The sequence below is a fragment of the Lissotriton vulgaris genome, chromosome 5 (assembly GCF_964263255.1).
Source record: "Lissotriton vulgaris chromosome 5, aLisVul1.2, whole genome shotgun sequence".
NCBI lineage: Eukaryota > Metazoa > Chordata > Amphibia > Caudata > Salamandridae > Lissotriton > Lissotriton vulgaris.
Window position 1 is genome coordinate 996,436,869 of NC_141693.1, and position 25,562 is coordinate 996,462,430.

General features: G+C 42.5%; 1 protein-coding gene across 3 annotated transcripts in view; it reads left to right on the top strand.

The window, feature by feature from the left end:
• The window catches only part of PYROXD2 (pyridine nucleotide-disulphide oxidoreductase domain 2), a 529,340-nt gene that overhangs the window by 250,085 nt on the left and 253,693 nt on the right, over positions 1-25,562 (top strand). For all 3 annotated transcript variants that reach the window (XM_086922605.1, XM_086922607.1, XM_086922606.1), the window contains 2 exons: positions 13,262-13,323; positions 16,417-16,514. In XM_086922605.1, the coding sequence (XP_086778731.1) occupies positions 13,262-13,323; positions 16,417-16,514 (160 nt within the window). The remainder of the gene's footprint in view (positions 1-13,261; positions 13,324-16,416; positions 16,515-25,562) is intronic.

The window sequence follows — 25,562 nt, forward strand, 5'->3', positions numbered from 1 at the left end:
CAACATGTTTTGACTGCACTGCCATGCACAGAAATGCTCCCCATCCTCAAACTTCCTAAGTTAGCTCCACCAGGAAGTGCTGTCCAATGTAAAGCCTAGAGCCTGCTTTATCTTTTAGGTACTTGTGCTCAATTTCCACATAGCATTGGGGGAAAGGTTAGTGGATAGATTTTGAAATGCAAAATGGTTCATAGCCTGCAGATATGGCAGTGATAACTGATTGCTTCTGAGATGTGACTGCTAAAGTTTCTTGCCTTGTTGAGTATCAGATTTTGTATTTTATTGTTGCTGAACAAGGGCCTAGACCTCTTCTCAGATTCCTGAGGATTTTCCTTCTCTCTTCTTTTTAGTGTGTTCTTTTATATCCTCCTTTTGTCATTAGACTTTTTGCTGTAACATATATTTTGCTAGGGAGTTTGAGCTCAAGTCGAATATGCATGTTCAAAACTCCTGATACAAATTAGCTTTGCTCGGCACTGGTCAGGGATTCTATGTGGCTCTGGAAGCACATGGAGTATGGTTTAGCACATGTTATTATAAGATGGGGTATATTTAGAGACCCATTAATTTCTCAGCCATACAATTTACTTGTGGGCACAAAAGTATGACTCTGCGCTGCTTTATGTCCAAGTGTACTGTGGAAGCCACGCTTGTTGAATGGTGGTCTACTGTGCATCTTAAACTCCTACCGTATGCCAGTACCATGTCATCTAGCATGAGATGGCATTGTTCTTCTTCTAAAGGGCAGTAAACTGGTAGTGGAACAGAAAAATGCCAAACAGCCAGGCTTCAGAGCATTTGTTTATCTATGGGAATTGTGGAGGTTGCTGGGGGTTGTTTCGGACATACTGCCCCTTTTCTCTGTCTATATAGAAATAATTCTGTCAGCCAAACGGTACTCGAATCGAGATGCTGAAATTGGAACCTTTAGTCAGGTTACCATTGCTCATTACCCTGAATTACCAAAAGATCTCTAAATATAAACTTGAGGGTTTCTGGTAATGATGTTGATTACTGCATCTGCCATTAATTCCATATTTACAGGAGAATTTATTCAGAGTCCTTCAATCCTATGTATTTCTCTGATATAAGGGATCCTTAGTGTTCAAGAGCAATCAAACACAAGGAGTCTACCAAACGTTCTGGTGTTTGTTATGGGAGGATTTATTCATTTTAATCATTTTTCGATATAGGTGGCACTGTACATCTGTGTCAATCAGTTCATCTGAAGCAGAAAACCACAGCATTCCCCCAGTAATGTCTTTTTGCTATGATTCCACATATGTAATAGCGATGATATTCTGACGGCTCCTTGAGTAAATTCCCTATAAAGCTACAGAGTGCAGAGCTCATTGCAAGCTTGTTTTAATACTTCTATTTCATAGCTGTTAAATCCCAGTGAATGGAAGTCCATTGTTGAAATGTCTACACTTCCTCCCACAATCTAGGATTTGTAAATACTGATTTGCATTGCCACAAGTGTTTCTGTCTGAATCTGTATCACAAGTAATGCTGGCATACCACATGCAATATTACTACTCCTGACTTTTTGAGAACACATTTTGGGTTCAAAAAGCTTCTCCTAAAACAACTGTTTTGTATTGAGTTTTTTCATGTTTTGTTATTTAGTGGTCTTAATGAATAGGTGCATACATGTTTTTTTATTATCACGTCATGGCAGTGCCTGATTAGAAGGACTGGAAGGATTCTTTAAGTACTCTAAAATACAGCATGCTTGGAACAAGAGAACATGTGTACTTAGATGTTGTTTAATCTTGTTTTATTTTGATGGTCAATATTGTGGGATAGTTTTACCCTAGCGGTGGTCATAAGGAATGTTTTTAAGATGGATTAAGCTATGGTAAAATCTATGTAATTTGAACTGGTCCTCAATGAAAATGTTTCAGTTATGATTTAGACTTAAGAATGAATTAATTGTTATTAACTTAGGTGCTGATGAAGGAAATGGTGCATCCAATATGCATTGACCAGTAACAAGCAAAGGTTTGATAATATACTTAATTAATAAGGATATGATTATTGATCGAACATTCAAGTGAAAATCAATCTTGAATCATTTTGAAAGAAGAAAAATAATCACTAGATTGGTTTGTGTTTCAAGTGTGGATTAAGGACTAAAAAATAAAATAAAGTCAAAGCATTGAAAAATAGAAAAATGAAGAGTGCTGAAAGTTCTCAAATATTTCTAAGGGTTAGCATTACACGAGTCTAAGGTTTCCATCCAAAGTCGCGAAAAAAGTTATTCATTACAACCAATCAGCCTAGCCATTTGAGATTAGCCCTGCAGTGAGTTGGGGCCATAAAAGTTAATGACCCCTTGTTCTTTTTCTTTTCAGTTATTTGTATATTTATTGCTATTATTTCATTTTGAATTTGTAAGAACTGGTAAGCTCTAAGGTTCATAGTCCATTAATGTTGACTTCACTCCTTGTCTTTTTCTTATTTTCTGAACTTTTCCAACGTAGCCACTGCGGTACCTTTGGAGATTTAGGTCCTTTCATAATAGTAAAAAGCAACCCTATGTACAGACTTCAGGGAGAACCCAGGCTAATCCCATGCCATATTCAAGCACAACACTCTTTGTGCTCTTTCAGACATGGCATTGGCACCTTTGTACTCTCCTACACATGCATATATTTCTGGTTGAGCTTGTCTCCCAACATGCTGTAATTGAATAACCCTACGCAGAAACTTGCCTTGACTCTCCCATTTTCAATGTTTCCTCTCCAACAGGAAAGGAAATCCATTTTTCAGCCATGAAGACTCATCATCCTCTAGGTCCCAGCGCCCAGTGGGCTCCTTTACTACATGACAGCCAGATGGCCTCACATTCCATTATTAGGGTTACTAAATCCCTCCAGTCAGCAGACTAAAGTGCTTCAGGTACTGGTCATTTCATGATACAGTGAAATATAGAGCTGTAATCTTGGTCAACATCAGCCGAATCGTGGACTAAACCATTCATGGATGCCAGATAGGCATGACAAGGTGTAGCAACTACTACCACTCGGTTTCCCTTGCTACACATAATCTCAGGTATCTTGCAAGTAGAAAGAACAGAATATAAGCAGGTCTTCTTGCCTTCTGTGCTTTGTACTTCTTGTACACCCCCTACGCGTTCAGCGCTGAAAATGAGAGACTGATAGTGGTTTAAGTGTGGGACAAGACATCCACCCTGGACTGACATCAGGAACGATGTTATGTAACTTCTACTACACCTGGAATTTGAGTTGAATCATGTCTTTGCTGCTATGATTCCACATATGTCATAACAATGATATTCTGACGGCTCCTTAAGTGAATTCCCTATAAAGCTACAGAGTGCAGAACTCATTGCAAGCTTGTTTTACTGCTTCTATTTCATTTGATTTGTCACAAGAGTTTCGGTCTGAATCTGTATCACAAGTAATGCTGACATACCGCATGCAATATTACTACTCCTGGCTTTTTGAGAACTCATTTTGGACTCAAAAAGCTTCTAAAACAACTGTTTTGGATTGAGTTTTTTCATGTTTTGGCATTTTGTGGTCTTAATAATATGTGCATACATGTTTTTTTATTATCACGTCATAGCAGTGCCTTATTAGAAGAATACTTTAAGTATCTTAAAATACAGCATGGTTGGAACAAGAGAACAAGTGTAATTAGATCTTGTTTTATCTTGTTTAATATTGATGGTCAATTTTGTGGGATTGTTTTGCCCTCGCAGTGGTCATAAGGTATGTTTATAAGGAGGAATAAAATATGGTAAAATCAATGTGATTAGAACTGGTCCTTAACCCCTTCGCTGCTAGGCCTCCCACCCTCCCCCCGTGCTAAGCCTTTTTGGCTATTTGGTGTAGTGCGCGCTTAGGCCCCTGTAACTGTTTGACCACATAAAGTTTCCACACCAAATTTGTGTCCTTTTCTTCCAACATCAAGGGGATTCTAAAGGTACACAGGGTTTGTGGATTGTGAATTTTTGGAGGGGTATCAAAAATTAGCTAAAATACAGCTACATTTTGTTTTTTTTTGTAGAAAAATTGGTGAAACGGGATGCAAATGATAGCTTCTGGGTTTTTCCCTGCAAATGGTATCAAAAAAAGGGTTTATGGGGCTGAAATAACAATTTTCCCAGATTTTAGGGAATGACAGACTTTTGTCAGAAAGCCAAAATTTTTTACACAGTTTTGGCATTTATCTGGGACATAGCCTATTTTTGCAATTTTTTGTGCTTTCAGCCTCCTTCCAGTTAATGCTAGAAATGGGTATGAAAGCTATAATGGATCCTGGGAAGCTATACATTTTAGTAAAGTAGACAAACTTCTGAATTCAGCAAGGGGTCATTTGTGTAGATCCTACAGTTAAATAAAGGAAAAATTGAAAATTAGTTGAAAAAAAACAGCCTTTTGTGTCAACGTTTTCACCTGTAACTTTTTCTAATTATGACAGCTCTTTAAAAGCAATATATTGTTACATCCAATGGACCCTACTGGTTGTGGCGATATATAGGACTTGTAAGTTCGCCAAGAGCCCGACGAACCCAGAGTCAAAAACTGAGCAGCAATTTGCAATGGCTTTTTATTATGTACTGGGTATATAGTTATTATTTTGTGAAAATGTATACATGGAAAAATCAGTATGAAAACACCTATGTATTTCTGAAATGGGAAAAAAATATAGAGTTTAGAAACAGTAGATATTTGCACATTTCTGAAATTGGGAATACTCATACTAGCATGAGAATTATCGGTAATTTTTTTAAATGACTTCTTTTTTACACAATGTCTTTCATTTCGAAGGCAGAAATGCATCGAAAGTCAATAGGTAATAACAGATGCTTTACAAACCTGGATTACCCTAAGTCTCTCGATAAAAATGGTGCCTCACTTGTATAGGTAGGCCCAACCCTTCCAGACAAAATCGCTTTCACCCCCGGGCTCGACCCTAAGGTCATCGCATTTATAGCTAAGGGTGCAAAAGACCCAAGGAAGGGCATTGACAAGGGACTTAGGTCATGTCAGGACCGTCTACTTGATACAATTGACCCCCTAACCAAAATCTTTGATTTGGCCGACAATTCCTATGTCGGTGGCATCCCTATTGATCCCAAAAAACTAGGTGAATGGGTTCAAAGATCTATCTGCCTTCTCGACAATGCTAACACTGCCATATCTAATGAACGAAGAAAAGGGATACTACTTAAAATAGACCCTAAGCTAATAGAGTTAGCAAATAAAGAGGCAGGACCAAACTCACAAGGACTCCTATTCGGAGAAGACTTAATCTGTGATATGGCGAAATACTTTGGAGCGTTCAGCTCGATACAAAAGTCCCAACAGGAAATTAAAAAGGTGTTCCAGGACAGGATTTTTGGACGGGCCGGGAGAATGCGGGGTCGATTCCCCAGCCGCAGACAATCCACGTCAAGACCCTTTTTTGGACGAGGATCCAGGTTTCAACAGACGTCATTCTACGGGAACCAAACCTTCTACCCTCAGAGGCAACTCAACAGTGGAAGATTTTTTCGTGGAGAGAGGAGGAACAAGAGTTTCTCAACAGGTAGGTGCATTGAGAGACCGTTCAGATACCCCTGTAAAGGTGGGAGGGAGACTAGCCCTTTTCTCTGGAAACTGGAACTTGGTAACTCAAGATCCCTGGGTCAAGCAAAACGTCAAAGGTTACAAAATAGACTTTATAGATGTTACCTTTCAATTAAAAACACCCACGAGATAATATTCTCCCGAGATCAAAAGTAACTTCTATCTCAAGATGTCAAAGATCTTCTCGCCAAAGGGGCTATAAGAGAGGGCCCACAAACTGGTTTCATCAGCAATATTTTCTTGGTGGAAAAGAAAGACAACACACAAAGACCTGTCATAAACTTAAAAAGTCTAAACGAGTGGGTGTCTTATCACCATTTCAAAATGGAGGGAACACACCTCCTCGAAGATGCATTAAGAAAAGGCGATTGGTTAACACGCCTGGATTTAAAGGATGCCTTTTTGACCATTCCTATTTAGCCCCCTCACAGGAAGTTCCTACAGTTCACTTGGGAGGGAAAACTCTGGGAATTTTGCAGCCTTCCATTCGGACTATCCTCAGCCCCATGGTGCTTCACCAAGGTGCTTCGTCCAGTAGTGGCATGGCTAAGGGAAAGGGGTGTGAGACTGATAATGTACCTGGCTGACATCCTTATCATGGCTCAATCCAAAGCGACAATTTCTCGACACACAGATGTTACCATCCGCCTCCTAGAATACCTGGGCTTTGTCATAAATACAAAGAAGCCTTGCATTGTCTCTTCCCAAGAGACCAAATTCCTGGGATTCATGGTAAACACATTATCAGGAGAGTTGAAGTTACCAATGGAAAAGATAAAGAAACTCAGTAAGGAGTTAAAAAAGATACTCTCGCCAGAAACATTCCCCTTGAGACTTCTAGTGAGAATCCTGGGTCTCCTCTCCTAAACCATTCAGGCAATTTTCCCGGGCCCTCTTCACTACAGGGCCCTTCAGAGACTCAAAGCGAAGGCTCTGAAAGCGACTCAGTCCTATACTCAAATGACCACCTTGGACATAGATTCGCGAGAAGAACTTTCTTGGTGGCGAAAAATGCAGAAGCTTAGAATGGAAAGACCATTTTCGGGGATACCCCAGACTTGATAATAGAGTTGGATGCGAGTCTAGAGGGTTGGGCTGCCCCTTGCGCCAACCTTTCCACTGGGGGCGGTGGACACGCGAGGAAACTACACATCAACTGCCTGGATTTTTTTGCTCGTTCCTTTGCAATTTGAAGCTTTACCCAGAAAACTAAGAAATGTTCTATAATGCTCCGCATGGACAATGTCTCTGCGGTAAAATACGTCAACAAATTGGGAGGACCGCATCCGAAAGGTCTGACCGAAATAGCAAAAGTTTTCTGGTACTATTGCTTGAACAAGGGACTGTCAGTCACGGCAGAACACATCCCAGGTTTGAACAACGGTGTAGTAGACTGGTTTTCCAGAAATTTCAGGGATTTCAGCAATTGGAAGTTGAACAGGGAGATATTTTTGAGCATTCAAGAGCAGGGGGGCCCCTCGAGACGGACCTCTTCGCAGACAGATTAAACACTCAGTGGGCAAAGTTTTTCAGTTGGAGGCCGGACCCTCAGGCATCACGAGTGGATGCCTTCCTCCAGAATTGGCAAGACTTAAAACCATATGCCTTCCCGCCGTTTGTTATGCTCCCACATCTCCTCTTACACGCTCCCTGATACCTTCAGAGTATGGTAGTGATAACCCCCCTCTGGAGGTCTCAAGCATGGTTCCTGGTCATCTTGGAGATGACCATGGATTTCCCGATCCTGATCCCATCTTTCAGTCGTCTTCTCGTGGGCCCTCAGGGCGAATCTCACCCCCTCCTAGACCAAGGCATCTTATTCCTTACGGCCTGGAAGATTTCAGGCTACAGTGGCAAATCCCTGGCCTTTCACACAATGCTTTCTGATTCATATCCGAATATTGGGCTTCTGGAACAAGGAAGGCATATCGATTGGCCTGGACCAAATGGGTTCGCTGGTGTCTTCAATGACATTACGATCCCGTTTCAACTGATTTAGTTCATGTTGGTAATTTCCTTTCAGAGCTTTTCACTTTTGGCCTCAGTTTTAGAACCGTTAATGTCTATAGGTCAGCAATAGCTGTAGGACATTCGTTAGTCGATGGTGTATCTGTTGGTCAAAGCCTCTTGACAAAAAAGATTATGAGAAGCATGCGTGATCTCAATCCTCCAACCCCTACATATTCAGCCTTGTGGGATGTGAGAAACATATTGCACCTTATCTCTTCATGGGGAGATAATGATGTCCTCTCTCTCAAACGTATGTCTTATAAACTTACCGTCTTACTTTGTTTGGTCTCCTTTAGGCGAACTTCAGATGTTAGGTCTTTGTATGTTACTAGCAGGGCCTTTCAGCCTGAGGGAGTTTGTTTTTATCTTTAAAAAAAGGACCAAGACTATGTCTTCTTCTATCTACTATCCTTTCTTTCCGGAGAATGAAAGTCTGTGTGTTGTCAAATGTCTTAAAGAATATGAAAACAGGACTGTTAACTTGAGAGGTACTGAAACACAACTCCTGATCTCCTATAGATCTCCTCATGAACCTGTTTCTTCTCCCACTCTCGCGAGATGGGTGAAAGAAGTGATGAGTGAATGTGGTGTCGACATTTCTATTTTTGGTGCACACTCTCTTAGGGGTGCATCAGCTTCTAAAGCTATTATGCTTGGTGGAGGGCTACAAGATATATTAAGAGCCGCTGACTGGTCTAATGAAAGTATATTTAAAAAGTGTTATTTTAGACCAATTAATAATGTGATTGACAATGTTAATAATTCACTTTGAACTTGCATAATGTTGGCCTCCGTGTCATGCAATAAAATTTTGATTTTTCACAGCCTGCTGGGCAGAAAATCTGGATTTTATTAAGGACACGGAGGCTAATATTATCCCTCCACTAACTGACCCTCCCTAAAGGGTTTTATCTTTTAACCTTTTGTATCTTCTTCCTTTCAGAATAAGAATACCTATGTTTGTTTAATGGAGATGTCTCGTTCGACGTCATACTTCAAGTTTGAGATTTGTTGACTTTATTCTTTTGGTTCGCAGCATTGGACAAAGAAGGATGATGGCTGTGTGCTCATGGACGTTATACTACATTTAGAATGTTCACAAGTTCTATGTTCTCTTCATTGTTACTGCTGAGCTGTGGCAATAAAGGAGAATTTGCATAATATTAGCCTCCGTGTCCTTAATAAAACCCAGATTTTCTGCCCAGCAGGCTGTGAAAAATCAAAATTTTGCAGTGAAAAATTACCCTTTTTTGGCAAAGTGCTTAGCTGTAATTTTTTAACCCTAGCTCTGCCGGCACCTAGGGAAACCTAGCAAACCTATACATTTTTTAGAACTAGACACCCAGGGGAATCCAGGACGGCATGACTAGACAGGCTCCCATCAGATTGTGTTACCCAGAATCCCTTGCAAACCTAAAAAATTGTAAAAAAAAACACATGTTTCCCACATTTCTGTGGTGGAAAGTTCTGGAATCTGCATGGATCCTCAAATTTCCACCAACCTCGCATTCCCCAAAGTCTTCTGAGGCAAATGGTACCTCACTTGTGTGGGTCGGTCTAGGACCCGCTTCACTAAACACCTCAATTTAGAAGTGAAAAATGCCCCTTTTTAGGTCTCGCCTGAGCCAGCATGAATGCGCTGCTCTGGCAAACCTTAAGTAACTACTTAGAAAACTGGTACTTCCCTGCCACCAGCTTGCCAGAACGCACACAAGCAAGTGCGCAGCTGCGTGCGCATCCCTTGCGTGCTTCGCGTCAATGTGATCACTTTCGCTTCACGCAGCTGCGCGCGTATCCCTTGCATCATTCGCGTCATCGTGATCACTTTCGCTTTGCCGTCCGCCTCAGCCTGCCAGCAGCAATCCTCACTCAAGGTACGGCCCGTCCGAGTGTATATTTTATTTTTCTTGAAGTGCACCCTCTTGCCTTGTTTCTCTTCTGTTCCCATCGCCTGACGTGCCATCTCCGTATTGCCGCAAATGCTAATCACAGAACAGCCTCTCGTAAAACGTCTTTTATGTGTACTTTACAACCACCATTGTTAAATGCCAACAAATGCGCAGCTTCGTGCTCAATCCTTTTGAAATTATGGGGCTAGGGTCTGTTATTTTCCTTTATGCGCTGGGGCACACTTCTTTGAAGTTGTTTGTTATTTTGTCTCTTGATACTCGTAATAACTCTTCGAGCTGGGGCATACTTGCCTGACTCTGTTTCAGTCTTCCGCTTGTTACCTTATAACCGTGCCTCCTATCATTCACTGGGATGTTCTTAAGTATCCTGTCTCCTCAGTTTGTCAATAGTTCATAAGGTTTTTTTTTTTTATTCATCAATATTTAGCATTTTGGAAAGACGTAATCCCCTGGCAGCGTATCGTTTAGTTATGTTTTGACCCAAACATTAGCACATGTCTCAGACGCAAATGCTTAACCTTATGAACTATCCTGCTTCATTGGCAAAAAATGTTTTATTAGAGGGCCCTTGTATTCTGTTTTCTTTCCCCTCTTCCACCTATAGCTCCCATATCATTGCACGACTGACTGCCATGGTTCGAACATGCTCATTATGGATCTTGTTCGCCTGCAGCCTGGCTCCCAGAGAGAGGGTTCCCTCTATTGTTTAGAGTACCAGACGGCTCAAGGACCAGAGGTGTCATAGTGCTAGGGCATGTCCGGGGTGTGGGTCTTTGGGCGCATTTAGTGGCTGAGCCACTAGGGATTTATGGAGCACAGCTGAAATGGACAGTGTCCTGGCACCTTAAACCTGTCACTTCACAGCCACGCTTCAACCTACCCCTTCCTACCTAACTAACTATTCATGATATTGGATTTTCGTCACAATAAAATACACTGAACATAATCTTCACAAAAGTTATTTACAAAAGTTTAACCTCTTAAGCGCTGCTGACGGCCAACGGTCGTCACGAGCGCTACCTCCCCAGTGCTGCGCACGACCATTGGACGTCCATTCAGCACTAGTTCCAATGGACAGCGCAGCACTGGGGAGGGATATTTGCGCCGCAGCTAAGGTGTTAAGCTATTGCCATCATAAATTACAATAACTTTTATTTAAGTATTAATTATTAAAAAACAAAATAAAAGCCATTGTTAATTGTAATATCAATACATCTAAGTCACGTAAATACAACACAATTTGCATTACAAATGCTATAGGTGTCACATTTGCAAAAGTTAAAACTATTGGCATTGTAAATGACAAAGCTCTTAATTTCGCTATTTTCAAAACCAATACCAATAGCTCAAACTTTCCTAATGTGAGACCTATTGGCTATGCCATTGCTTGTTTGGCAAAGTGCCTAGATGTTGTTTTTTAACCATAGCTCTGCCGACACTTAGGGAAACCTAGCAAACCTATACATTTTTAAAAACTAGACACCTAGGGGAATCCAGGATGACATGACTGCCTCCCACCAGGTACTGTTACCCAGAATCCATTGCTTACCTAAAAAATTGTCCAAAAAAACACATTTTTCCCACATTTCTGTGGTGGAAAGTTCTGGAATCTGCGTTGATCCAGCAATTCCCACCAACCTCGTGTTTCCCAAAGCCTTCTGATAAAAATGGTACCTCGCTTGTTTGGGTCGGCCTATTGCCGGCGACACAAAACAGCGCAAAATGCGACGTGGACACACCTCAATTTCGCAGTGAAAAATTACCCTTTTTTGGCAAAGTGCACAGCTGTAGTTTTTTAACCATAGCTCTGTCGGCACATAGGGAAACCTAGCAAACCTATACATTTTTTTAAACTAGACACCCAGGGGAATACAGGATGGGGTGACTTGACTGCCTCGCACCCGGTTCTGTTACCCAGAATCCTGTGCAAACCTAACACATTGTCCAAAAAAACACATTTCTGTGGTGGAAAGTTCTGAAATCTGAGTGGATATACCAATTTCCACCCACACCGCGTTCCCCAAAGTCTTCCGAGAAAAATGGTACCTCACTTGTGTGGGTCGGCCTAGTGCCCGCGACAGGAAACGGTGCAAAAGGCAACGCGGACATACCTCAATTTCGAAGTGAAAAATGACACTTTTTTGGCATAGTGCCTAGCTGTAGTTTTTGAACCATAGCTCTGCCGGCATCTGGGAAAAAGTAGCAAACCTATACATTTTTTAAATCTAGACACCCAGGGGAATCAAGGATGCGGTGACCTGACTGCCTCCCACCAGGTTCTGTCAACCAGAATCCCTTGCAAACCTAAAAAGTTGTCAAAAAAACAACATTTTCCTCACATTTCTGAGGTGGAACGTTCTGGAATATGCATGGATCCACACATTTCCTCCCACCCAGCGTTTCCCCAGGTCTCCTGATAAGAATGGTACCTCACTTGCATGGGTGGGTCACCGACCCGCGACAGGCAAGGGCCCAAAACCTATTGAGGCGACACCAAAATTAACTATCACAAACCAAACTGGTTTTGTATGGGGTTCCCATGAGTTTTTGTCCCGGGGCTCGGAAGCCATCTAGGATATAGGGAAACCTACCTAACCCACACATTTCTTGAAACTAGACACCCGGGGGAGTCCAGGTATACATTTTGCCCCCAAATGTAAATGACCCTTGCCCAAGGGGTCACTGTCCACAAATAAATCCCTGGTGGTCTAGTGGGCACTATATCAACACAAATTGGCGAGATCTGCCCCCCCCCCAAGGGGGCAGATAGCCACAAACAATGCCCCCAAAGGGAGTGACTCTTGCCCAAGGGGCCACTCCCCACAAATTTCCCTGGTGTCCCAATGGGCCAATAATTTAAAATAAATGGCGAAATCTGCCCCCCAGGGGGGCAGACCAAGCCATGCAATATTGCCCAAAAAAATGGAGCGACCCTTGCCTAAGGGGCCGCTCCCCTCAAAAAGTAAAAACTTGGCTCTTTAAACAAACAAAAATATCCCTGGCGTCTAGTGTGCATTCCTGCTGCACAATCACACGATCGTGCAGCAGGAATGCACAAAAGAGGCATCAGGGGTAAGGAAAACCCTTTCCTTCTCCCAGATGCCTCTTTTGCTAAAATCCCACCCTCCCCAGAGGAAAAACTTACCTCTTTGATCCCCGACTCGCTGGAAGCAAATGGCTTCCAGCACGTCTGGGAAGAAAGGGAAACCTCCAATGACGCCAGCGCGATTCAACATCAGCTGAATCGCGGACTAAACCGTCCATGGATGCTAGATAGGCATGACAAGGTGTAGCAACTACTACCGCTTGCTTTCCCATGCTACACATAATCTCAAGTATCTTGCAAGTAGAAGGAACAGAATAGAAGCAGGTCTTCTTTTCTTCTGTGCTTTGTACTTCTTGTTTACTCCCTAGGCATTCAGCGCTGAAAATGAGAGACTGATGGTGGTTTAAGGGTGGGACAAGATATCCACCCTGGAATGACATCAGGAACAATGTTATGTAACTTCTACCACACCTGAAATTTGAGGTGAATCATTATAAAATTATTCCACATGTGATCTGTAAATGGAAAGCCTGGAACAAGAAAAGGTGAGACCCACCAACGAAGAATGACCTGGCAAAAGTAAACACTATATAAAACACTACATGAAACTTTATATAACAATGTTGTTTTTCATTTTGATTCCCCTGAACCATGTGTGCAATCTTCCATGTTTTTCTATTCTTTCTTAATAGGGCTGATCCTGGGCTCGCAGTCTTCTCAGGCCTATGAAGTTTTAACTGCCCCAATTTCCAAAGTAAGTAACACTGTGTGTCAACAGGGCTGTCTTGCAGATCATAGTCTCCCTCCAGGAATAGATCTCTCAGCCTGTACCTATAAAAATAATGTCCCCTCCTACAGGATCGTAATGTTTTCAGATGTGATATGTATTTTCCAATGCCACGACACCAAGTGGGAACATTCCTCAAACATGCAACCTATAGCTATGACACCATAACGCACCAAGCGGGCATTCCTCTGTAAAGTACGAATCACCATACTTTGCACACTTTGGATGTCATTTGGAGAAGGCCAGAAGCATGCAAAACCTGTATTAAATATGCAGTCAGCTTTTTATCACACGTTACACTACTTAGCTATTTAACCTCGTGTGCTAATAAAACATTTCAAACGAGCTAAAGTAGTAATATTGCTTTACAACATGGGATAACCAAACTGATATGGATTTACGTGCAGTAACACTCAAAGAAACACGTTTTTGCATGTTAATTCCCATGTATAGTTACATTGACACTAATCCCACGAATGTCAGGTGCAATACTGAATTACAAATATGTGGTATTATTGCAAATATTCTGCCAAGCTCTAAATGGGAGTTCTAACGTCTTCAAACTTCTAGATGCTGAATAAAGATCTTACCTCCGAGAAAAATTATTCCAAAAAGCTTTTGGTGTTGTCCCCCTATAAAAGAATATCAGATTAGGACAAAGAACAGGACATGACCCTAATTTACGACTAATCGCATTAAGAAACAAAAAAGGATTCCGAGAACAGGAAGGATATTAAACTCTTAGCCATGTTAAAATTGGCTGAAGTTAATTGTGACATTTTGTATCTATTTACTTCAAGCACGGTATGTTTCAGCAAAACATGTAATGAAATATTCTCTTTTTACAGGGCCAGATTTATTGTTTGATAGAAAATGGATTGCCTAGTTTTTATTTTGCGGTCAGTTTTTACAAGACTGGGTCTGAGACTAGCCAGTGTATATTTGGAAGCAAACCCTTACGTGCTGGAGAGACGCCTCTGGGTGTAGATATGGTGCCAAGATGCAGACTGGTGAAGGTCATTGTGCTCATAAGACCTCAATCAGGATGACCAGAAATCGAGATAAAACGACCAGAACTTTCATGTGTCAGTAGGAGGAGCATGAGTTCAACTGTCCCCTGAAGCTAACTCTGTACCCCCAGATTTTCCAAACGAGTTTCTTTAGAGTTTATTCGGTTCCCCATTCTCCAGTTAAAATCTTTAATAGTCCACCCACTCGGGACTTCAAAGAAGACGTATATAAATAGCACTAATCAAAAACATATATCCAGTAGTGAATACTGCAAAAATATGGCTTTCATGGAATAGAAGAGACATGCAAAAACACATTTTCTCTAATGGCTGATTTTTTAACGATGGACTATTTCCTCTGATTTAAAAACAGATTGAAAAGAAGTATCTGTCTTTAATTCATGCTGATAAGCTTGCACGCCTTGAACACTTGTTGAGAGGAAGCTCGGACTTTTAGTATTAAAACAAACTTAAGAGGCTATTAAACAAAGATTAAATGCTTCAGAATAGGCCACTTAGCCAAGGAGATAACATAAAATCTGCTGCAGACTTTTCTGTGTCAGTGTTTGCAGTGGTATTATGCGCTGGGCGCAATTTGCTCTCACTTGCATTCTAAGCGTGCACTTACCACCACCTTTAGCTTGTAGTAAGACCCTCACAAAAAACAGTGGTAACTGACAATTAGTACAAAATGGGTACAAAAAGTGTTTGTAGGAATTGCTCCCTTTTTTGACAAAGAGGTGATAATGAGGCACGTGAGATATTTGTGCTGTGGTGTTTTAGCAAGTTGAAATAATAAATATTTTGTAAAGCGCAAAGTATCACCCCTTAAGGTTTGAAGGCGCTGGGGGCCGTCAGGGAGATTACGTGAGTTATTGCCCGGAGTCACATGGTGCTAAGCTGTCGCCAGGGATCGAACCGTGATCCCCGCCAGAATCAGCCGCTCTGTCTGGTGCGCCACATCTCCCTTTTCAAGAACATGGGGCGGATCACAAAATATTGTGACTAGTGCTGCTGCATGCCCTTAGGGGTAAGTAACACAATGCTTGATGTAAACGTCTTTTACCACCAAATTATGAAAGCAGATTTGAGGAGGAGGTATTGTGTGGATCTTGTTTACTGTAGAGATGTCTGAAATGCTGCTTCATTCTAGTCAGACACAGAACATCCCTTTAAAGTTCCAGTGACAAACAACCATTTCTTCTAAGCTAGGTTGGTAAAATACATCGATTCCAGCTCTTCAACTATTTAAGGTACTAGTTGGCCCAAGACTGTGGCATAAAGATGTCTTAATTTAGAACTTCCCATGCTCAATTTATGTGTCTAAATAACCCCGTTGGTACCCAGCAATTGAATGTCCACTTACTAGATTCACACATAAACCAAAGATGGTTTACAGTTTGGTGGATGGGCTAATCCGTCACAAATGTGACAGATATCTCGTCCACCTTATTACAAGTGCCGTATACCTCATGTCACTTGTAGTAAGGCAGAGGGAATATCTGTCCGGTTATGACGAAGCAAAAAAAAAAAACTGCACCAAAAATAGGCATGCATCGCTCACATAAATGACAGACAGGATGTATAGAGCAGAAGGGATTTATAAACTATGCATTTGATATCTGGAAAATTAAGAAATACTAACATACAAATTAGATTTAAACATGTTTAGCTCAATTATTTGTACAATTCTTCATATAAACTGTTCTAATTAAATTATCTTGGCTTTTTATGCAGAGAATATGGAATGGATTTGTCAACCTGTGATCCCCTTTTCTCTTCAGAAATGCAAAATGAGTTAATGTTCCTTTCTTTGTGGCGTCTTTTAAATAGTACAATATGTGTTCCCTTTTATCCCTTTTACTGCTGCTGTAGAGTTATACAATCGCTCCTTCTGTGATGTGCAATATGGTCCTGGCCTCGGAATGTGTAGTATCATCATGAAAGGGGAAGTTTTGAAGTTTCTGTCTCGGTTCAGGGGTTTTGTATATGACTTATATTGGTTTGTGACTCACGCACGCATTTTCCATGTTTCTTTTTTTTCTTTCAGATTTTAGATCACTGGTTTGAGTCAGAGCCGCTGAAGGCCACACTGGCTACCGATGCTGTCATTGGTGCCATGAACTGTCCTGATACTCCAGGGAGTGGGTAAGAACTACAGATCAGGCAGTACATCAAAGTTCTTGGAAAGTTCCTTAAATAGACATTAAAGGCCCAGTTGCAGTTGTAATGGTTAGAATAAATGTATTAGTAGGTATTAGTAGGTACATTTAAAAGTATGGACACACATCCCTCAGACTTGGTGGTATCACAGGGCACCAAGGAATCCATGCAATGATGTTTTGTACTAGATTCCCAGATATTGACTTGTAAACAACCGCCACTATATTATGAGCGGGCTCAGCACACAGCTGAGCGCCTGTTCTGATGTGCCTGCAGCGTGTAAAGCGCATTCATTTAACCCACTATGTCTGCACCTTCAGGCTTGATTTTCAGGCAGCAGGGCTTTGGATGAATGATCAATAATTGTCCCTTTCTGTTTCTGAGCTGTGCTGTATAAAATAATAAACAAACTCGGAGAAATATTGGGTACAGCCTCACTTGGTTTCAGGAATTCAGTTGAGTTCTTTTGCTTCTCAGAAAGAGTGGTAGGGAGTTCTACGGCAACAGTCCTCGGTCCTGATGACTCCTCTTCTAGAATCATAAATTTTTGGGAGAAACGAAGAAAGGATTAGGGACCCTTGGTCGTAAAAATACAGTGTATGAAGCATGGATGCACTTGTTATTTGTATAGCGCAAACCTAGTCAGAAAGCAGCGGTGTCTGTTCTTTTGTGGACTGGCAGGCGATGAACTTGATAAAGTTTGAGATACATCTGGTCGAACTTTTTCAGCCAGAAGAAGGTCAGAGCTGCAGCATTTTGGAGATGCTGCAGCTTGTTGAAGTTTTTCAGCTGGCCAAGTTAGGTACTATTGCCAAAGTCAACATGGAAGTTGACAAAACAGTTTATTATAGCTATTATGAAGGAAGAATAGCAAAAGAAGCATATTTTTCAGAAGACCAGGTGGTAGAACCATATTCTTAATGTCGCTAAGACTGGTCTGTAAATGAAAGAATTGACTCCACAAGTTTGCCTACATTTCTGACCACCTCTGCATTATCGGGCCAAGGATCCATAGAACATGACTTGGGGCTGAGAGTGATTGAAGTGTAAAAAAAATCTTGCTCACCTACCAGCGTAATGCCTAAATTGTCTGGGAAAGGTTGCCATCTGCTACTTTCCCCACGGTTTTTTAATAATATCATCTGCATCAAATAAAAGATACAATTGAACTCATGTAGAAGATGAGCCAGGGGGCAAAAATTCAGATTAAAAAGCAGACGAGAAAGATGCCAACTTTGCTGTACTCCCCGGTTTGGGTGTAGACATGAAAGAAACTAGGGCCAGATGTACGATGAGAATTAGCATGCACTAATGGGTTTCTGAACAGTTTGCGCATGTTAATTCTGAAAGGGCCATGTACAAACACTATTTTGTGACTATCAAATAATTTGCAACTCGCAAAATAATGTTTTGCGATTCGCTATTAGGAAGGGGCGTTCCCTTCCTAATAGTGAGTCACAAGCCGTGTACCAATGTTTTGCAACTGCAATTGCGGTCGCAAAACACTTACAAATTACCACCCTTTTCAAGAGGGTGTTAATGCAGTCGCAAATGGGAAGGGGTCCCCAAGGGACCCCTTCCCCTTTGTGACTGGCTCTTAAATATTTTTTAAGGGCAGGCAGTGGTCCAATGGGCCACTACCTGCCCTTAAAAAATAAAACAAAATCGTTTCATGTAAAACAAAAAAATGCATCCCGTTTTCATTTAAGGAAATAGGCTGCATTTAAAAAAAAAACCTGTTTATTTACAAGCAGTCCCAGACATGGAGGTCTTCTGAGCCCAGCAGGCCACCATCCCTGGGAGGGCTAGCCATTCCTACTGGGTTTGCCAGTCAGTCAAAAGCTTTTATTATCGGTTAAAAACCATATAAAAGACATGAATATCACATCATATACAACAATACTATATTCAAATAAGTTAATAATTATAAAAAAGTTCATAAAAGACTTCAAAAAGCAGCGTACTTGAGTATATAAACAAGCATTGGTGTCTCTCACTCCTAAACAAATTACAGTCTAACCCACCACGCGAAGTGAGTGAAAAGGGGGCCACCCGTGTTATATCTTTTTAATACCCTTTAGAGTTGCACACCTTCTGAACCACTTCGACATAAGAAATTTTGAAGTGGCAAGAACAAACATAAAGGACGTATCTGATTTGAAGAGTCTAAAGGCCTCTCTGTAGTCCCTTACGCCTCTAGACCGACAACACTGGACTAACCATTTGGTTCTTGCCATAGAGTAAGAGGGGCAGAAGAGCAGAACGTGAAGATCTGACTCTCTGCTAGCCTCACATCCTGGGAAAGTACTTGCAGAGAGTGGGGTTTTTGACCACTTGACGGTGGTTTCCCTTAATGGAAGTGTGCCATGCCTAAACTGGAGGTAAAGTTTCTTAGCCAAAGGTGGCTGAATTTGGTCTAGAAATCTTTCAAAAGAAGGGAGGGTCTTAATCTCTAGGAAGGTATTGGTGAGCCTGCCCAGGGATGGGTTTGATGATAGGAGAGCCCTACCATGCTCTTTCAGCGCTATGCTCAAAGCTTTTCTAGACAGCGAGGCGCAAGCCTCCTCAGGGAAGAACCACAGGTCCTCCCTGCCCAGATTCTGTACGAGGCTTCGAATGTACTTCAGCCATGGGATCCTACCCACACCTCCTCTGGCCAGCAAGTCCTGCAAGTCTTCCCTATAGCTCTCAAGTTCCGGGGAGCCCATAGCCATCTCTAATATAGCAGGGGGCGATTTGAAACAACCTCGTGTATTGGCGCCAGACCTAAGTCCAACCTCAAGGGGACGAGGGGGTGCTCTGGGGAAGACGCAAAAGGCGTCTTATAAAACTGTTCTCAGTAAGGGAAATAGAGGCCACACTTACATGCCCCCAGAGTTCTGCACCATAGAGTGCGCCACCTCTTGCCTGCGCCTTATAGATTTCTACAGGCGGTCCCGTGTGTTTGAGGGAAGATTCACTATGGCCTTTTAAGATCCTGCCTGATGACTGGGCGAGTTTCAGGTTGGCTTTAGCAATCTGCGAACCCCAGTTCATTTTATCATTAAGGGTGACCCCCAGATAATCAAAGGTTGAGACTCTATCAAGAGCAATTCCATCCAGATGTGGGTGGGGATAGTTCGGATGGATCGAATTATACACCATGTATTTTGTTTTGGCGAAATTGATTTCCAAGTTCCTCAATTTACAGAAGCTGGAGAATGCTTCCAATATGCGCTGGATACCCCCCAGTGTTTTCGACAGTAGGAGGGTATCGTTAGCGAACATTAACACTGGGATTTTCCTACCGGCTAGTGTAGGGGAGTCCAGATTGTTCACTCCCAGTAAATGGGCAATGAGGCCGTTGAGGAATAGGGAGAAGAGCATGGGCGCTAGTACACATCCTTGCCTGACTCCCCTTTCCACTGGGAAAGGGGAAGTCAGTGCCCCCCCTTCCCAAACCTCACCCTTGCGTACGTGCCCATATGCAGCCGCTTAAAAAGCTCGCACAGAAGCCGGAGCGCCCATCTCGGTTAGGATGACCCAGAGCTTGTCCCTCTGAACCAGGTCAAAAGCCGGACGAAGGTCCACAAATATCAAGTACAGACTGCCGCCCCCCAGAGTAACAGTCTTCCAATGGACCAGCTGGAGTCATCTGCTACTTGCCCCACGGTTTTTTAATAATATCATCTGCATCAAATAAAATATACAATTGAACTCATGTAGAAGATGAGCCAGGGGCCAAAAATTCAGATTTAAAAGCAGACGAGAAAGATGCTAACTTTGCTGTATTCCCTGGTTTGGGTGTAGACATGAAAGAACCTAGGGCCAGATGTACGATGAGAATTAGCATGCGCAAATGGGTTTTTTAACAGTTTGCACTTGTTAATTCTGAAAGGGCCATGTACAAACACTATTTTGTAACTCGTAAATAATTTGCAACTCGCAAAATAATGTTTTGCGATTCACTATTAGGAAGGGGTGTTCCCTTCCAAATAGTGAGTCACAAGCTGTGTACCAATGTTTTGCAACTGCAATTGCGGTCGCAAAACACTTACAAATTACCACCCTCTTCAAGAGGGTGGTAATGCAGTCGCAAATGGGAAGGGGTCCCCAAGGGACCCCTTCCCCTTTGTGACTGGCTCTTAAATATTTTTTAAGGGCAGGCAGTGGTCTAATGGGCCACTACCTGCCCTTAAAAAAGAAAACAAAATCGTTTCATGTAAAACAAAAAAATGCATCCCGTTTTCATTTAAGGAAATAGTCTGCATTAAAAAAAAACTGCTTATTTACAAGCAGTCCGAGACATGGAGGTCTTCTGAGCCCAGCAGGCCACCATCCCTGGGAGGGCTAACCATTCCTACTGGGTTTGCAAATTGCAAGTGGCTCATTAATATTAATGAGCCTCACATTTTGCGACCCCATTGGGAATCGCAATCAGTGTCTCTGACAATGTAGTACATTGTAAATTGTACCTCGCAGTTTGCAACTCGCAATCAAGCGCAAATTGCGAGGTGCAATTTACAATGGTAGTACATCTGTCTCCTAGTTGTTCTGCCTGTGTTCTATGGGATTGAAGGCTGTCTTTTGGCACTACTTTATGTATGGGTAAGTTTGAATTGAAATGAGTGTGAAAATGCAATGGCAATGTTTTTGCATACTCACCATTGTGGGTGTGCCAACTCCCATGACACTCTTATTCCCACCCCCAATTACACACTTCCGCATAATCTGTCCAAATGGCATATTTTTGTGGTGTTAAGTACTATGTGCACCTGAAGACGCCCAGATCCTTATTTTGTGACTCTGGATCTATCATTTGAGGCCACAGATGCAAATTCTGTGCATATGTACGGTGCCATACTTATTTCCGCAAAAACTATTTTCAAAATTGACCTCTACGTTTTGAATAATCCCATTTTTACTACATGCCTGTCTTAATTGCATTTTCTATTCAGAATGAGAAAAATATGTCATGAGGCATCAGAACGTTTCTCTCAAAAGCAAATATAAAAAAAGTTGTCTTTCATGTGTTCTTGCTGAAGATGTACTCGCCCCCTTTCCAGTATGCCAGCGGGCATCAGAGCCAAGCTTCTCATGAATTCATATCCCCAAAGTGGAGAACTATTTTGACATAAATGATCAGAAACAGTGTTTCCACTTTTGAGATGCTTCCCTTCAAATTGTGTTATTTGCACATCCAAATAGTATCATTTCGTAACAATCTAGTTGTTTATCATATGGAAATAGTTATGGGTGAACGTTCCTCCATGACGATAAGTGTGGAATAAATGGACACTAGGAATGTGCACCCCCACTGCCCACCGTTCCCACTGGTATTGCATGCATGTGCAAACAAGGGACAGAGCACACAACCCGGAGATCCACGTGTGCCCTTCCACCCCTGAATTGTTCTACACTTAAATCACGTTTATAAAATGGCAAAGAGTGGAAAACGCTGTGGAAAAAACTTTCCAAGCACTTTATATGCAAATCAACTTCTACTAACACAACTTCAAGAAATACTATAATTACAGAGCATTTGTCAGTCGCCAGCAACTGGCCCCCAGATGCATCATACTGATAGACGACTGATTCTGCCTCATCTAAACCAGCATTTCGGAGACACCAACCTGACCTGAACTAATTTCTCCCCAGTCCCATTGGCCTCCCAGAGGAGTCCGTCTGATATCTGGCTGTGCACCTGTCATGTGATTCCCCATTCCTGCCATACACCCGGAAGCACCACCCTAATATGTGACTGACTGTTGCCCAGCCTTATCAGTATTACAAATGACCCAGTCTCTTTGTGCTGCTCCGGACTGATACAGTGACAACAGAGGAAGGAATTGTGCAGGATGTAACATGGCCACTGAAACATTTGGTTCAAGGTCTTACAATTAAGGTGATTTTTAAAGAACAATTAAAGTATGTGCTACTAGTAAAATGTATGTTTATTTTTATTTTGTCTTGCTGAACAGAGCTCTCTCAATCATTTCTTTTGCCGATACAGAATTCATTGGTATGGGAGATGTTCAACAAAGTCACGTGATCCGCAGCTGGGCTACACGAGTTGCTCTTGCTCAGCACTAATGGTTCCTCCTTGATGAGTTTTGTACTTACCCTTTTCATGCTATTGGTGGGCTTTCTCATGACACTGTCGGACAAGATCCCTGTTTGAGTCAATCTCAGCCAGCTTTGTGTGCAGGAGCGGGCCAACGCCATCATGATGCTAAAGGCTCAACCACTCAATGTCCAAGTGCAGACATGAAGTTGCCAAGCTGCAATAAGAGTTGCTGACAAGTTACTCTGTTCATTTATTGGTTTTATCTAGAACTGCTAGCTATGGGCTCTGATAAATTTGCAGAAAATATATCCAAGGGAAGATTAGTAGCTGAGTCCACCAAAAAATCATCTTTGCGACTTCCTCACATTTAAGAGCCTAAGTGCCAAAGATATATCAGCCACTTCTCCCTTTGTGCAGGTGGACAAGCATGTTTTGGAACAAATCTGCAAAATGGTCAGAAATGTCCAGCTGAACATCTCAGGAGGCATGCCCTACTTTTCCTGCTGCAAAGATGGGCCAGAACCTAGTTTTATTCAGCTCGATGCAGGCTACCGGCTAAGCACGCCCTAGCCACACACCCTCCTTCTTCCGATGCCGGAGCTGACATCAGACGAGGGATGCAGCTGAGCTCCACGAACACGCCAGGGCGAGCCGGGTACAGGAGCAGAACAGTGCGAGCACCGGTGTGCCTTTCTCTCACCGCTGGGCTCCCGCTCCTGAGTAATCCAGTGCAATGTGCCTACAATGCTGTTGTGGTCTTCACCTTGCTGATACCATATAAGCTCCAAATTGACCTAGTGCGGTTCAACGGGTGTTCTTCATGTTTCACAAGCCTGCATATTTCCTGCTTGTGCTCCTTGGAGTTGCAGGGAGGGACTGCCTGTGGGGGAATTAGACTCACCTCAGGACTACAACCCTCAGGCAATCAGGCAAAAAAAAGGAAATCTGAAGTTTGTACAGCTTTTTCTTCCTGTATGCTATTGGGACCACCAGGTTTCTGTCCAAGACGGGGTAAGTGCACATGCTTTTCTTACCCGCCGCTGTATGGGGGTTTCCTATGCCAACTTGGTTGAGGGTCGCTGGGGGTCCCAGGTATTAATTTTGGCTACCTTGTTACGGGATCTGCTTGATAACTGCATTATGCTAAATCTCACCAAAGGCACTAAAGGTACTGTAGCAGCCCACTCTGACTCCCCAAGCCTGGGTCCAAGGGTGAAAATGCGAGTTGTCCAGGCTGCTGCTCGGGCAAACCGTGCTGCAGCTGTTAGGAAATATCTGGACTTGAACACCGAAAACTCTGAGACGGCAGGTTCTGAGTTTGCCAAACAAGACCACCTTGGAGGTGCTTCTGTGGTCCTGGATTCTAGCATTAGCCCCTTCTATATTGCCTCTTCTAGGGCAGGTACCTCCACTTCATCAGATCTGGCCAATCTAAAGACAGCAACGCTGGTTGATTCAGTAGAGGAAACCAAGGACCTTAAAAAGTATCCTTTATTTTTCAAAGCCAAACCCGGTTTATCATCTGCGGAGCCGGAGGGGATAGGGTATGTGCTCCCTTTAGTCGACAGCCCTATGGATGTTAGTAAAGATGGGAGTCCTAGGGATGGCAGCCACTCCCCTTCTCAATCTCCTTCTCTGCTTTTGCCTTCTTCTGGGGGAGCTCATCTGAACTATCTACTCCCGTAGATTCTGGCTTGATCATCCCAGTTGAGTCTATATCCTCTGACCCACAGGCTTTGCAGTCTGAAACTAGGCCAGAATTGACCCAGGACAACTCCTCCCAGGATAACAGACCCTTCACTATGTAATGGGATGCCAAGAGCCTCCTTAACTTGTTTCTGGAGGAGATTCGAGATCTGAAAGCCTCCCAATCCACTGAAATTGCTGTAATCCATGCCCGTTTAAAATTGACGAAAACATGGCTCAGGTCCCGGCACCTCTTCTTGAGGCAGAGACTAGGATTTCTCAATTGGAGGACCAAGTTTCAAGTATGAATAATAAAGTTGCTGCCATACAGAGCCATAAAACAGCATTGGAGTTCAAACTGGAGGAATTAGAGAATCCTTCTAGACGCTCCAATCTCCTCATTCTTGGTATTCCGAAGGGCCTTGAGGGCCATCAGACTCTACAATGGGTTGATTTGTTTATTTTAAAAAATGTCCTCGCAGAGTTTAATGGTGATCTGATTCATATGCGAGCCCATCGGGTGCCACCACATCTTCCTTCCCATGCAAAATTTCCATGGACAACCCTGGTTAATTTTGGGGATTTCAGGGTCAAGGAACAAATTTTAACCAAGGCCATAAAGCAGCGACAGTGTACTTCGTCAGAGGTCCCACTTTGTCACATCTTCCCGGACATGTCGCCTTCGGCAGCCAAAAAGCGGAAAGAGTTTGTTAAAATGCCTCATCTGTTTAAGGAACAGGGGGCGCACGCAATGATTCCCCAACAGAGTAACTTAAAAGTGCTCGTCAAAGGCAGTTTCCGTGTATTTTGGAATATCCTGAAAGTGCAGGAATTACTGCAACAAATTTCTTTGGATAAGTCCTAATGGCCTGTAGACTCCAACATGTTAACTATAATGTCAAAGTGTTAATGTGATGAGTTTAGAAATGTTTTCAATCACTCGTTTTGGCCTCTTATCCTGATGTTCTTCCTTTTCAAGCTTTTCTTCTTAGGCAGCTTCTTTTCTATTGCCTTCTGTTTTTTTCTCTACTTTTTCTTTTTTCTTCATTTTCTTCTTGTGAAAGGGGGGTAGGTAGACCAGTAGCACTTGGCACCAAGTCATAGTGCCAGTTAAGGGGGGATGGGATAGCCTGTCAGGTGTGAGTAGGGACTTCGGTCTGCTCATGGTAGCTTTGGGAGGTGGGTGGGGGTCACGGGGTGGAAAAGGGAACATGGGGAATAAAAGGAATCAATTTTTTAAAGCCAGAATCATCCATTGTTAGTGTACTCATATTTGATTAGGCTTAGAATGGGGCTATTGA